This window comes from Neofelis nebulosa, assembly GCF_028018385.1.
Source record: "Neofelis nebulosa isolate mNeoNeb1 chromosome Y unlocalized genomic scaffold, mNeoNeb1.pri SUPER_Y_unloc_1, whole genome shotgun sequence".
In the NCBI taxonomy this organism is placed as follows: Eukaryota; Metazoa; Chordata; class Mammalia; order Carnivora; family Felidae; genus Neofelis; species Neofelis nebulosa.
In genome coordinates, this window is record NW_026691917.1 from 1,514,620 (window position 1) to 1,528,646 (window position 14,027).

Consider the following 14,027-nt stretch of genomic DNA (forward strand, 5'->3'; position numbering starts at 1 on the left):
TCACTGTGTGGCGGTTCAGTCAACATGACTGAGGGTGTCCCCGTGCGGGATTCTGGGGGCACCATCATGGACATGCCCAAACCCTGAATATTGGACCTCCCTGGCCTGTGCTGGCGTCTCCATTTCCTTGAATTTCCTCATTTTCACAGGAAAGGTATGAACCTGGGCACTGGCCTTTCTCTCAGGTTTGTGCCCTGGCCTCCCTCACTCAAGTCCCCATTGCTTCAATCTTACTGACCTCACATGCAATCCCAATGTGTGACCCAACCCTACGGACAATGTCCTACGTCCCGCCCTTCCTTGGAACTCCAATGTGCAGGCACAGAACACTTACACCCCTGGACAGCCGCATGTATACATGGACACGCCCCAGAGCGTACCTGAGAGGAAGACACACACAAACACTTCAATGTGTTTATCTCCCATTCTATATTTCTTCAAATGTATTGGACCCCTGCCCTGCGCCACGTGTCACCACCACCCTTGTCCTCATTTCGTGGACAGGAGAATCTTGTGGACCATCGGTGAGCATCCGAAGGGTTTCCACTGGGGTCGATGAAGTGCGATGCTCCTTCATACTCTTCTCAAGATCGTGCATATCCCTGGGATATATGGGTACACACACACACACACACACACACACACACACACACACACACACACACACACAGTACAGGTGAGAGTCTTATCTTGGCCCTGATTAAGGTTGCTTGAATGTTTCCAAACGGAAAGTAGAATGGGAGGGTGTGATAAGCTGTGCCAAAGCTGACAAGGGGCTCCCGAAGCCAGACAACATGTGGGATGGTGGTATGAGGCCTGACGGTGGGGTTCATGGTCCGGGAATGACAGTTCTCACCATGCTATCTGATGAGCCAGCTTTGGTTGTCCCGCTTTGCTCATTCTTGTTGTCTAGCCCCCTTCCCCCCGTCAGGCTCCCGAAAGGGGCAAAGCCTCTTTGAGACGTTACTTCTTAAGACTCCCTGTCTGAGGCCGATGCCCTTTTGACCTGGTGTCACCTCCTGTGCCACTGTGAGTCTCGGTGCCTCCATGCAGAAGAGAATTGTGCCACGGACCCCACGGCACATATTTCAGTGCCCACACCCTTGGCTGCTCACCTCTTTCCCTCTCAGTTCTCTCTCCTGGGGCCTCCTTCATCTTGAAATACGGCAGGGGATTGGGCCAAAGATCCTCTATGATTATCTGGTAGGGGAGACAGGCCAGGCCTCAGGTAGCTATCCCACGCAGTGTGGGAACCCATGAAAATCACCTCCCTTCCTTGTTACAGGGCCCCACCTCAGCAATCCTGCTAGAGCCGGCAAAGCTGTGGTCAGAGAACCAGTTGAAGAAGTTGAGGCTGCTGTTGTCATGCCTGCGTCTGTAGGCCTCCTGTCTGTACCTTGGGTGCCACTGGATGGGACTGGAATGAGACGCCCTATACCCTGCAGGAAGACGAGTATGTGAGACGGCGCCAGAGAACCAGTCACATTCAACCCTCCACCCACTGCCGCCCACGCAGTCAGCGGACACTTACCATCAAGGCCTAGGACATAATCCTTCGTAACGACTTCATTCTGGAAGTAGGAGTTCTTGCCAAAAAACAGCAGGATCTTCCGGCATTCCCTGGGAAACTTGTGTTCCTCCACCTGCCGTGGTACAGTGGGGCAGAAATGTGAAATCTTGTTCCAGGAGACCCGCCCTCCCCTGAGGAAGGAACACATCACTTCTCCCCACCACCTCCCCTCCCCACACAGCCCGCCCCCCACACCACCTCCCACTCCCAGGCCGACCTTCAAATTGGTCATGTGGCGAAGCATGCTTGCATCGGGCTTACTAATCAGGGCTGACATCTGAGGGTGGTTCACAAACTGCTGCAGGTCAAAGAGCCTTCAGGTGCTGGGCATGAGAGAGCTCGAAGCAGAGAACACGTGTGGACAGCATCCAGGCGTCCTCCCCCCGGGACTGACGTCCTCCCCCAGGGTCTCAAGCCCTCCCCACAGGCTGCGTCCAGGCCCACGGGGTCTCAGGATCGCGCAGGGCTCTGCTAGACACGCACAGGAGGCTGTGCATGCCCAGACGCCCGCAACCACGCCTAGCCTTGTGTGCTCATGAGGACACTGAGGACGCTTACTTCCACACAGCCAGACAGCACACACCCGGTCTCGCGCCGACCAGTGGGCATTCACATCGCCTTCCCCGCAGCAAGATGCTTAGCGGGACCCAGAAACGTGCCCCCACGCGGCTTTGTGTGGGAAGAAGCCCTCGGTCACTTCCCCGTCCTGGCCTGGACCTCCACCGCCACTCCCCACTCTCCCAGCGCTGTTTCCGTGCCAGGTGCGACGTAAAGCACACATGCCTCCCCCACCCCGGCACTGCCCTCCTCCCACACTCATTGCAGAGCCAGGACCGCCGGATGGGATCACGTTTGCACGTTCCCGGCCACTGGAGCGCGGCTTAGCTCCAGTCCCTGTCCTGGGTTCCTCTAAATGTCACCTCCCTTTCCTTCCTCTTGCGCAAGCCCAGCCCCCTCTGGACCCTCCACCAGCAGCAGGAAGGATACAGCCTTGGCCCAGAAACCACGGATGCCCTGGATAAGGGCACACTTCTCTGTTGCAGATGACGCTGCCGCCTCTGCCATATGCTGGGTTTGAGTTGAGAGTCCTCCCGGCTGGCATGTGTATTCAAGGGCTGCACCTCCGTCTGAAGAGCCTCGAGCAAGGACAGGAAAGGATGTAGGCTTGCACTCATCTGCGTCTCTTCCTCCTGCTTCACCTGCAGCTCCCGTGCGTTCGCCAGGCACCAGCCACCTTGCTCCTTCCACTTTGGTTCCTCCTTCTCCTGCTCCTCAGCTCCTGCTCTTCGTGCCCCAGCTCCATCTCTTCCTTCTCCTCCTTTCCCAGCTTTGCGTCTTCCTCCTGCAGCTCTTCTTGTAAATCCTGTTGCCCCTGCTCCCCCCCTTCCTGCTCCGCAACTTCCCTTAACTCTTCCCCATCCTCCTCCTAATCTCTCTGCTCCTGATCCTCCCCCTTCTCTTTCTGCTCCTTTTGTAAGGCCTCCTGCTGCTCCTGCTGCTGCTGCTGCTGCCCCTGCTCCTCCTCCCCCTGATCGTCGGCTTTTGACCTTCTTCCCCCTCCTTCTCCTCTTACTCCTAATCCTTCTGTTCCTGTTCCTCCTCCTACTTCTCCTCCTCCTACTTCTCTTATGATCCTGCTCCTCCTCGTCGTCCTCCTCCTCATGAAAATCATCTTCCACATCCTCATCCTCATCCTCATCGTCATCCTCCTCCCACTCCTCCTCCTCTTGAAAATCACCTTCCTCATCCTCATCCTCATCCCCGTCGTCCTCCTCCTCCCATTCCTCCTCGTCCTCCTCCCGCTCCTCCTCCTCCCCCTCTTCTTGGTCCTTATCCTCCACCTCCTCTTCCTCCTCCTGTTCCTCCTCTACATAATTATCCTGCTCCCCCGCCTGTCCCCCGTCTTCCTCATGCTTCCTCTCGTCATCCTTCTCGTCTGCAAGAACGTGTATTTCTGTGGCCGCCGCCTCAACTCCCTCCTCCACCAGGCCCAACAGCTCCGCCACCGATATTATGTTGTCCACCAGCAGCTTCAAATCCTCCCTTCGGCCGGACACCTCTGTCTCACGTCGGACCGGATGTTCTTGTGCACTTCGGGGCATTCTGGCCCCGACAGCGTCGTCGTGTGGCGCCTCAGTCGCGTCCAGGAATACTGTATGCCCTCGAGCCCCGGTCTCTTGACTACCGCCTTCCATGACGAACGCGACCGCAGTTTACGGGGCACTGCCACATTTTCCAGACACTACATCCTTCGCCATGTGGAGCTGGCCCAGGACCGCAGGTGGGGCAGATTCAAACGAAGCGGCAGGAGGTGAAAGCACGGGCCTCTCTCACCACACCCAGTCAGTGGAGCCCTGACGACAACGGCTGACAACGCCCTCCCGCCTTCTGCCGTGGACCAAGGGCCCAGGGGGCGCATGCGCACAGGCGCTGTACCCAGGAAGCCACGGCGGTGGCTGTCGCTGTGGTGATGCTGCTGCAGAGGCCTTTGCGGTGAGAGAAGTGCGCATGCGGCTTTGAAGCTGAGGGCGTTGCAAACCACGCCCAGACTCCCAGCCAGGCTCCAGGACCAATCATGAGGACGGCAGTGGGCGTGGCGTCGGCGGCCCCACCTTTCAGGGCGGTGGGAATCTGCTGCGAGCGTGTCACGGCACACAGTGAGCCCCGGGCTTCGGCAGTGCGGCGCCTCCAGGGGCCTGCAACTTAGGCCTCTGTGTGCCCTGTTTGGCCTCTGTCAATGAGAAGGGGACTTTCACGTTCCCCCCCTCGGCGTCCCGTACGGCCTGGGCACGAGGCTATCTACACACACGGGAAAAGGGGGACCTCCACGCTTTTCACGTTTACACCCCCACCTTTGGTCATCGTGCCCATAGTCTGGCAAATCCACTGAGCGGGTCAGCGTAGCTGTCCGTGAAACGCATTCCAGCTGTGCGCCCGCTGTCTGCACCCTGGTTTGCATCTGGTCTGCCTCCTTTGCATACGCCCTACGTCCATCCCTACTCCAAGAAGACACGTATGTCATGACAGCAGGCTAGCAGTGCACCCGCTAGGGAACACTGTTCCCGCTAGGGAAAACTCTTGTCACTCGGTGACAAGAGGTGTGTGACATGGAGAGGACACCACCCTAGGGGAGGCTGCCTATCATGCGCGATCCCAGGAGCAAAGGGATGGCACTCTCTGAACTTTGGCACTTGAACCACCCCGGTACGCACCAAATCAGGAAAGCCCCCAGTCTCTTTCCTTTGCTCCCCAACGGCCTACACACACTCACTCAGGCACAAAGATGCACGGCCACGCGGCACGTGGACACAGACACGCACACGCTGCCAGCGCAAACGCCAGGTCTCACGCAAAAGTACTCAAAGGCGCCAGCCACGATACACTCACAGACACTCTAGTGGACCTCTGCACTCACACGTGCCCTCTGCCACATCCCGCTCGCGAGGCTAGCTCCTTCCCACGACTCACACTTGCTTTCCCCCCTCACACAGCACATGCCTTTGTCCTGGGGCCCAAAGCTGGCTGAAAACTAGGGCACATTCAGTATCTCCATTGGGTCAAGGAAGCTTGCATTGACATGCCAAGGAAAGAGAGCCACAACTGATACCAACCTTCCAGTACCAACAAAACTGGAACGTGGCAGGTGGAGAAACACCAGCCACGACTAGGTTCCCAGCCTATCGGCCCCTGCGCTCACCTCAGCCCCTCTCAACCCTGGGGAGTGTCTTGGGTTTCAGTATCTCCCAGCTGGCTGCAACCTACAGGGCAAGGGCCAAGGGACTGACCTTTCACGGTTCACATGTATACCCAGCTTGTGTGGGCTGCCTGGAGGCAGTCACGGCTTGGGAGGTCTGGATGTGCTCTGACCCCTGTTACTTGTGTGTTTCTTTGCGTGTTCCCCTGAAGCCCTGTGCCGTCAGCAGCCTACTATGTCCATATGGACATGCACGGCACACGGGAGCCCAGATGAACTCATACGGTACAAGGACTGGACAGAGAAAGAGAAAGAGAGACGGAGGTGGGGTGGGAGGAAGCATTCCGAAAAGAAAATGATCACAGAGACAAAGAGACAGACAGAGACCAGAGGGATACCGAAGGAGGCAGAGGAAGGAGAGTAAGTCACAACTGGAGATAGCCACAGGGGGAAGTGTGTTTGTACGTGGTGTGTGTGTGTGTGTGTGTGTGTGTGTGTGTGTGTGTTCATTTATGAATGAGTGTCAGTATCTGGGACTGAGAGAAGGGGTGTGGCTGTGATTCCAGGACCCTTGAATGCCCTCTTTCCCCACTGAAGATGATATTAGCTGTGGGATTTTAATAAATGGCTTTTATGATGTTTAAGTATGTTCCTTCTATGCCGACTTTTCTGAGGGCTTTTATTAAGAAAGGATGCTGTATTTTGTCAAATGCTTTTTTCTGCATCGATTGACAGGACCATATGGTTCTTATCTTTTCTTTTATTAATGTGATGTATCACATTGATTGATTTGCGAATGTTGCACCAGCTCTGCAGCCCAGGAATGAACCCCACGTGATCACGGTGAATAATTCTTTTTCGATGCTGTCAAATTTGAGTTGCTAGTATCTTGTTGACAATTTTTGCATCCGTATTCATCGGGGATATTGGCCTGTAGTTCTCTCTTTTTTGCTTGGTCTCTGTCTGGTTTAGGAATCAAAGTAACGCTGGCTTCAGAGAATGAGTCTGGAAGGTTTCCTTCCCTTTCTATTTTTTGGAAAAGCTTGAGAAGGATAGGTATTATCCCTGCTTTCAATGTCTGGTAGAATCCCCCGGGGAAGCCATCTGGTCCTGGACTCTTATTGGTTGGGAGACTTTTGATCACTGGTTCCACTTCTTTGCTGGCTATGGGTCCTTTCAATTTCTTCCTGTTTGAGTTTGGCAAGTGTGTGGGTGCTTAGGAAAACGTCCATTTCTTCCAGGTTGTCCAGTTTGTTGGCATAGAATTTTTCATAGTATTCCCTGATAATGGCTTGTATTTCTGAGGGATTGGTTGTAATAATTCCATTTTCATTCATGATTGTATCTATTTGAGTCATCTCCCTTTTCTCTTTGAGAAGCCTGGCTAGAGCCTTATCAATTTGTTTATTTTTTTCAAAAACCAACTCTTGGTTGCATTGATGTGCCCTACAGTTTTTTGAGATTCTATACTGTTTATTTCTGCTCTGGTCTTTATTATTTCTCTTCTCCTGCTGGGTTTGGGGTGTCTTTGCTGTGCTGCTTCTACTTCCTTTAGGCGTGCTGTTAGCTTTTTGTATTCGGGATTTTGTCTTGTTTCTTCAGATAGGCCTCGGTAGCCATGTTTTTTTTCTTCTCAGCACTGCCTTTGTTTGCTGCATCCAAAGGGTTTGGATTGTTGTATTTTCATTTTCATTTATTTCCATATATTTTTTAATTCCTTCTCTAATTGCCTGGTTGACCGATTCATTCTTTAGTTGGGTGTTCTTTAACCTCCATGCTTTGGGCGGTTCTCCAGACCTTTTCCTGTGGTTGATGTCAAGTTTCACAGCCTTGTGGTCTGAAAGTGTGCTTGGTATGATCTCAAGTCTTTTATACTTATTAAGGGCTGTTTTGTGACCCAGTATGGGATCTATCTGGGAGAATGTTCCATGTGCGCTCGAGAAGAGACTATATTCTGTTGCTTTGGAAGGCAGAGTTCTAAATATATCTGTCAAGTCCATCTGATCCAATGTATCATTCAGGGCCCTTGTTTCCTTATTGATCCTGTGTCTAGATGATCTATCCATTGTTGTAAGTGGAGTATTAAAGTCCCCTGCAATTACCACATTCTTATCACTAAGATTGCTTAGGTTTGTGATTCATTGTTTTATATCTTTGATGGCTCCGGTATTCGGCACATAGACATTTGTAATTGTTAGCTCTTCCTGATGGATACACGCTGTAATTATTATATAACGCCCTTCTTCATCTCTTGGTACAGCCATTGATTTAAAGTCTAGTTTGTCTGATATAAGTGTGGCTACTCCAGCTTTCTTTTGACTTCCAGTAGCATGATAGACAGTTCTCCATACCCTCACTTTCAGTCTGAGGGTGTCCTCAGGCCTCAAATGAGTCTTTTGTAGACAGCAAATAGATGTTTGTTTGTTTGTTTGTTTGTTTGTTTGTTTGTTTTTAATCCATTCTGATACTCTATGTCTTTTGGTCAGAGGATTTAGTCCTATTACATTCAGTGTTTATTATAGAAAGATATGGGTTTGGAGTCATTGTGATGTCTGTAGGTTTCATGCCTGTAGTGCTGTGTCTGGTACTTTGTGGTCCTTGCAACATTTCTCTCACAGAATCCCCCTTAGGCTCTCTTGTAGGGCTGGTTTAGTGGTGATGAACTCCTTCAGCTTTTGTTTGTTTGGGAAGTCTTTTATCTCTCCTTCTATTCTGAATGACAGGCTTGCTGGATAAAGGATTCTCAGGGGCAATTTTTTTTTCTGTTCATTACATTGAAGATTTCCTGTCATTCCTTCCTGGCCTGCCAAGTTTCAGTACATAAGTCTACCACCAGTTTTATGGGTCTCCCTTTGTAAGTCACAGCCTGTGTAACCCTAGCTGATTTCAGAATTTTCTCTTTATACTCGTATTTTGCCAGTTTCATTATGATACGTCATGCAGAAGATTGATTCAAGTTACGTCTGAAGGGAGTTCTCTGTGCCTCTTGGATTTCAATGCCTTTTTTCTTCCCCAGATCAGGGAAGTTCTCAGCTATGATTTGCTCAAGTACACCTTCAGCCCCTTTTCTCTCTCTTCGTCTTCTGGAATTCCTATTATACGGATATTGTTCTGTTTGATTGCATCACTTAGTTCTCTAATTCTCCCCTCATACTCCTGGATTTTTTTCTCTCTCTTTTTCAGAGTTTCCTCTTTTTCCATAATTTTATCTTCTACTTCACCTATTCTCTCCTCTGCCCCTTCAATCCATGCTATGGCCGCCTCCATTTTATTTTACACCTCATTTATCGCATTTTTAGCTCCTCATGACTATTTATTTCTTAGTCCCTTGATCTCTGTAGCAGTAGATTCTCTGCTATCCTCTATGCTTTTTTCAAGCCCCGTGATTAATTGTATGACTATTATTCTAAATTCACTGTCCGATATATTGCTTAAATCGTTTTTGATCAATTCGTTAGCTGTCACTACTTCCTGGAATTTCTTTTGAGGAGAGTTGTTCCATTTTGTCATTTTGGGCAGTCCCTGCGGTGGCTCCCAACTGCAGTGCACTTCCCCTGTGCTGTCGGGAGTAACTTGTGTTGGTGGGCGGGGCCACAGTCAGACCCGCTGTCTATCCCCAGCTCACTTCTGGGGCCACAGTCAGACTGGTGTGTACCTTTTCTTCCCCTCTCCCAGGGGCAGGACTCACTGTGGAGTGGGGTGCCCCTGTCTGGGCTACTTGCACATTGCCAGGCTTCAGGGGGATCTGGCGTCTTAACTGGGGTGGATCCACGAGGTGCACAGGGGCAGGCGGGGCAGGCTTAGCGCACTTTGCTGTCAGTGGTTCCCTGTGGGACGGGCCCTGCAGCACCAGAAGAGAGGCAGGCCAGTCAGAGAGATGGATCCACAGAAGCACAACATTGGGCATTTGTGGGTGCAAGCAAGTTCGGTGATGGAAACTGGTTCCCTTTGGAATTTCGGCTGGGGGATGGGAGAGGGACATGGTGCTTGCCAGTGCCTTTGTTCCCCACTGAGCTGAGCCCTGTCTTCCTGGACTCAGCAACTCTCCTTCCTGGTGCCCTCTCACCCTCCCCGCTCTCTGAGAGCAGAGCTGTTGACTTTTAACCTTCCAGATGTTAAGTCCTCCTGGCTGTCAGAATGCACACAGTCCAGCCCCTCCACTCTTGCAAACCAGACTCAGGGGCTCTGCCTTGCCAGGCAGGCTGCCCTCCACTGCCCGGGCTCCCTCCCACCAGTCCGTGTAGCACACACCGCCTCTCCACCCTTCCTACCTTCTTCCTTGGGCCTCTTGTCCATGCTTGGATCCAGAGAGTCCATTCTGCTAGTCTTCTGGCGGTTTTGTGGGTTATTTAGGCCGATGTGAGTGGAATGTAAGTGATCAGCAGGATGAGGTGAGCCGAGTGTCCTCCTACGCTGCCATCTTCCCTATTCCTCCTAAGGCTGGCTTCTTAAGATTGTATGCCTTTTCTTGATCCTACCACCAACCAGACTTTGGGCTTAAAAAACTTCATTTTTGTTTTCCGAAAGGCATGATGCTTAATTCCACTTAGTGGTTTGGTTCATTGAAGTCTGTAGAATCAGAGCTCTGTTCTGCACATACTCAATTGTTGTCTGCAACGTATGGTGCTCTTATCGGGAGCATACACAAGAAGCCGGCCACTAGTGGTGGGTGGGTGTGGGTGAGGTATGCAGAGGCTTGGTGGTTCCTTTGGGCCAGTTGAGGATTTGTGGGTGAATCATCACCCATGAGCATTGTTTCTTTTTTTTTTTAATGTTTATTTATTTTTGAGAGAGACAGAGACAGAATGTGAGTGGGTTAGGGGCAGAGAGAGAGGGAGACACAGAAGCAGAAGCAGGCTCCAGGCTCTGGGCTGTCAGCACAGAGCCCGACGCGGGGCTCGAACTCACGAGCTGTGAGATCATGACCTGAGCCGAAGTCGGACGGTCAACCGACTGAGCCACCCAGGCGCCCCGAGCATTGTTTCTTGATAGAGTCTACGGTGTGGTCAATCGAATCCACGTCACTTTAATACCTTCAGTGTTCTGTCATCCTGCCAACGTTTTTCCAAACAGCTCACCAAACAGCTCGTGAATCAGTACGCTGGATCAGATGAAAGAGAAATGAGGCTCTTTGGCAGTATCCCACAAAGTTGGGGAAACTGAGTATATACTCCCATGGTTTCATTCTTTTCTTGGTCTTACACTGAGTTCGTTGGGGGAGAAGAGATATAATCTGTTCCTCTTACCCTCTCTAATATATCCAAACCTGTGTTTCATTTGTTTAAGTATGTGGTACAACGTTTTCTCTGGCCTTCCATAAATGTTTCTTTCCTGTGATCACTTATCTAAGACAGTGTTTTTCAGGGTCCTGAACTTTAGCTAAAGCAGTTCACAGGACACGGACTATAGCCAGGTCTGAGGTCTGTCTGCATATTGCCTGACACTTGGTTAATTAAGACCCTCCTGGGTCCCTTGATATATGGTGGGGGATCCAATGTCTCTTACAGAAGCACTTTTGTGTATGGATAGATGCCAGTTTTTTTTGTGAATGAGGGAAGAGAACAAAACCAAAAGATGACTTATTCAGCCATGATATTGATGTCAGTCCTAACCATTTTTAAATGTACAATTCTGTAGCATCAAGTACATTTAAAATGTTGAACAACAGTAACCGCTATGCATTCACAGAGTTATTTCATCATTCCAAACAAAGCCTACGTACCCATTCAAAATAATTCTACAAACTGATAAAAAGTAAAAAATATATATATATACAATTTGAAGTTACCCTTGATACAGATACCCAATGACCATTCACAAGGGAACATTTATAAAGACTATGAAGTTCACTTATTCTGGAATCTTTTACACGAGGTAAGTGGCTGATAGTCCAAACTATGTCTTTTCCCACCTTGGATAAGTCAAACTGAGAACCAGTATTAGTACTGTTTTGTCAGATTCTTTTGTGGCCAAAGAGTGTAAGACTAGAGTGTGGTGGAAAGATTAATGAATGGGTGTTTGTGTTGGTCTACTAAAAAAGGTTGGATCAAAATATCCTATTACTTAGGTGGCAGATAATTCGATTATAGTAAATCTGACAGAGCATGGAGGTAAGATACTCTGATAATATCAGCAAGCCAAAGAGGTTATGTAATTGTGGCAGTATATAACAGATAAAAGAACCTGATAAGATTCCCAAAGGATTAAAAACTTGGGGGACGCCTGGGTGGCGCAGTCGGTTAAGCGTCCGACTTCAGCCAGGTCACGATCTCGCGGTCCGTGAGTTCGAGCCCCGCGTCGGGCTCTGGGCTGATGGCTCGGAGCCTGGAGCCTGTTTCCGATTCTGTGTCTCCCTCTCTCTCTGCCCCTCTCCCGTTCATGCTCTGCCTCTCTCTCTCCCAAAAATTAAAAAATTAAAAAACAAAAAAACAAACTTGGTTGTAGGATTTCTGGAGAGTATGGGCATATATACGATGCATAGAAAGAAAAATCAAGTTTCTACCTAACTATATAATTAGTACAAGGTAGTATAGTTGTTTCTTGCTCAAAATCATGTTGCAGCTTACCAACATCTGTTAAAATTGGAAGCGGAAAATATACATATTTTAGATTTCGTTAAGAGGAAGCGAGAGTTTTACCATTTATTAATTATACAAAGAAGAGGAAGATGGTGGTGTCTTTCTTTTGTTTGGATTCTGAGGAAAGAGACAGTTTAAGTGGCATTTTATTCTCTCTTTGACCTGGTCAGAGAAGAAATGAAGCTCACTATTTAGAGCGATACATTGCTTTACTGAAAGTAAGTTAAGGTAAATTGTTGAAAATATGAGAATAATTGTCCAAGGATAGAAACATGTCTATCCCTGACTGGAGAATACTGTTGACTCACTGTAACCTTTATTTAAATCTTGCAAATTCATCCTTCTGGAGAACACTCATTTACGGAACTCTCCAATATCTACCTCTATCATCTAAACATAAAGAAGATCAACAGGTCATTGTTAAGGGACATTAATATTAATGCTTTAAGATAGTAGCCAAACATTTCTAGTAGATTTAAAGCAAAATCAGTTGTTTTACAATCTGCCCCTTTTTTACTTTTTGTGAATCATGGGGATCAGTATTTCAATCCGTCTTTCTTAAGGCTGAATGATTCACTTCATTTAGCAAATATTGATTGTAGTAAGTAGTATTCTATGGAATGAGTATGTACATGGTAATAGAAGACACAAAAGTGCTTATGAATCTCATATTTCGTACTGCCCTTGCTGTCATAATTTTTCATCACTACATGTAAAAAAATCAAGGTTTTTCTACAGTATTGTAAGAACAGGTAAATGTTCTTCCATCACACTATAAACAAAAGTAACCTATTTAACTTTCTTGCACTTCTCTCAAGTTCTAGTGAAGAACTGAAATAATTAGTGTTTCTACACCTCATAGGATTGGCAACAACATTAAACGAACTAACTTCAAGGAAGCACTTAATGTAGTACTTGGCACTGTGTTATTGTTTATTATACTAATTCCTCTGCAGCTACAAAGGAGAGTGGGCCTGAAGGCATTTAAATAATTGATAGAATTGTTAAGCTTAGTAAAATACACACACACACACACAAATGAGTTAGGTGAAAAAAGGTAGTCAAAAATATTTTTTTACAAATTTATTTAGATTCCAGTTAGTTAATATAATGTATAATATTAGTCTGGTGTACCTCACAGTAATTGAAATATGTTTGATAAGTAGATGTCCGTAGTGGACATATGTCTAGTTAAGGCTTGTTTAAATGTATTAACTTTCATTAATTTGGAGGATTTAGCAACACAATGTAGCAATATAAAAGGTGAAAGTACCAGTTACCAAAAGCCATTCACAGATGTGCAAGGGGGAATGGAATAACTCAGAATATGAGCTAAGCCTTACAGCAAAATAGAATTAAGAAGAGAAATTCATTTTCATCTATGCATCTACACCAAAATTAATAATGTTCACTTTATGCATTCTACATAGAGGTTAATTTAAAGAAAAGTACCAGGACTTACAGCATAAAAAAAAAAAACACACACACACACACACACACACACAAAACAACAACAAAAAAACTAATCAGAAAAAAATAATTCCTTCCGTAAGAACTTTATAGCTTTAATAAAGCTGGTTAATGGTTATTTTTCCCTACATCGTCATTGACAGCTTCTGACAGCTTTTATACATTGCTTTAAAGGCCGTGGATGGAACGGCTTGACGACTTGGCCTCCCAAGGAAAGGATATACAAGATTGATACATTTATGCTCCACATTCAGATTATTTAAATAACGGCATACATTTGAGGGCTAAGCGATCTACCGCAATCTCCTAAAAAAAAAAATGTTTTTTTCCACGCAGTGTTAATTGATCTTGTATTTCTCTACAATATCTTTCTCCGGACATGGCTCTAGCTCCTTTTCTCTTTTGCCTGGCAGCGCAGAGGGTAGTTGTGCTATGCAAGCGAACGTCATAATCAGAATTTTGGACTCCGTCATTTCCGGTGGAGACATCTTGAGGTGTCGCATCGCGAGACGGCGAGGCTGTGGGTGACGTCAACCGTCGTTTCTGAGTACTTTCTCCGGTTTCAGAGAGGCAAGTACTTTGCACCAAACAACCAGAAAATGTGTAAATTATTACTGGTTTCTTATGCCTTGATCGTAAGGGTGCCGTGTTGCTGTTTTAGTTCTAGCAGTCAGGAGGCTTGTAGCGTCGACTTTGTAACCGGAATTATGTGTGA

The 14,027-nt window shown here is 47.9% G+C and overlaps 2 protein-coding genes across 4 annotated transcripts in view; one reads left to right on the forward strand and one right to left on the reverse strand.

Moving 5' to 3' along the window:
* Positions 1-1,263: 1,263 nt before the first annotated feature.
* Positions 1,264-2,067, reverse strand: LOC131503582 (testis-specific Y-encoded protein 3-like). Its single transcript, XM_058715038.1, has 4 exons — positions 1,996-2,067; positions 1,788-1,868; positions 1,532-1,643; positions 1,264-1,439 (listed from the first exon to the last, which is right to left on the reverse strand). Exons 1-4 carry the CDS (start codon positions 2,065-2,067, stop codon positions 1,264-1,266), a joined length of 441 nt encoding a protein of 146 aa, XP_058571021.1.
* An 11,629-nt stretch (positions 2,068-13,696) lies between these two features.
* LOC131503563 (cullin-4B-like) overlaps positions 13,697-14,027 on the forward strand; it is a 141,973-nt gene continuing 141,642 nt past the window's right edge. The window contains exon 1 of one of the 3 annotated variants that reach the window (XM_058715012.1): positions 13,697-13,882. The gene's annotated coding sequence lies outside the window, so the exon portion shown is untranslated. The remainder of the gene's footprint in view (positions 13,883-14,027) is intronic. The other 2 variants (XM_058715013.1, XM_058715015.1) reach the window with 2 other exon arrangements.

Bases quoted from the DNA above. Each gene is read 5' to 3' on its own strand.
- LOC131503582 (XM_058715038.1), bottom strand. From the start codon at position 2,067: ATGCACAGCCTCCTGTGCGTGTCTAGCAGAGCCCTGCGCGATCCTGAG. The intron at 1,869-1,995 runs GTGGGGAGGGCT...TTTGACCTGCAG, and splicing joins CGTGGGCCTGGACGCAGCCT to CAGTTTGTGAACCACCCTCA. The intron at 1,644-1,787 runs GTCGGCCTGGGA...GTACCACGGCAG, and splicing joins GCCACATGACCAATTTGAAG to GTGGAGGAACACAAGTTTCC.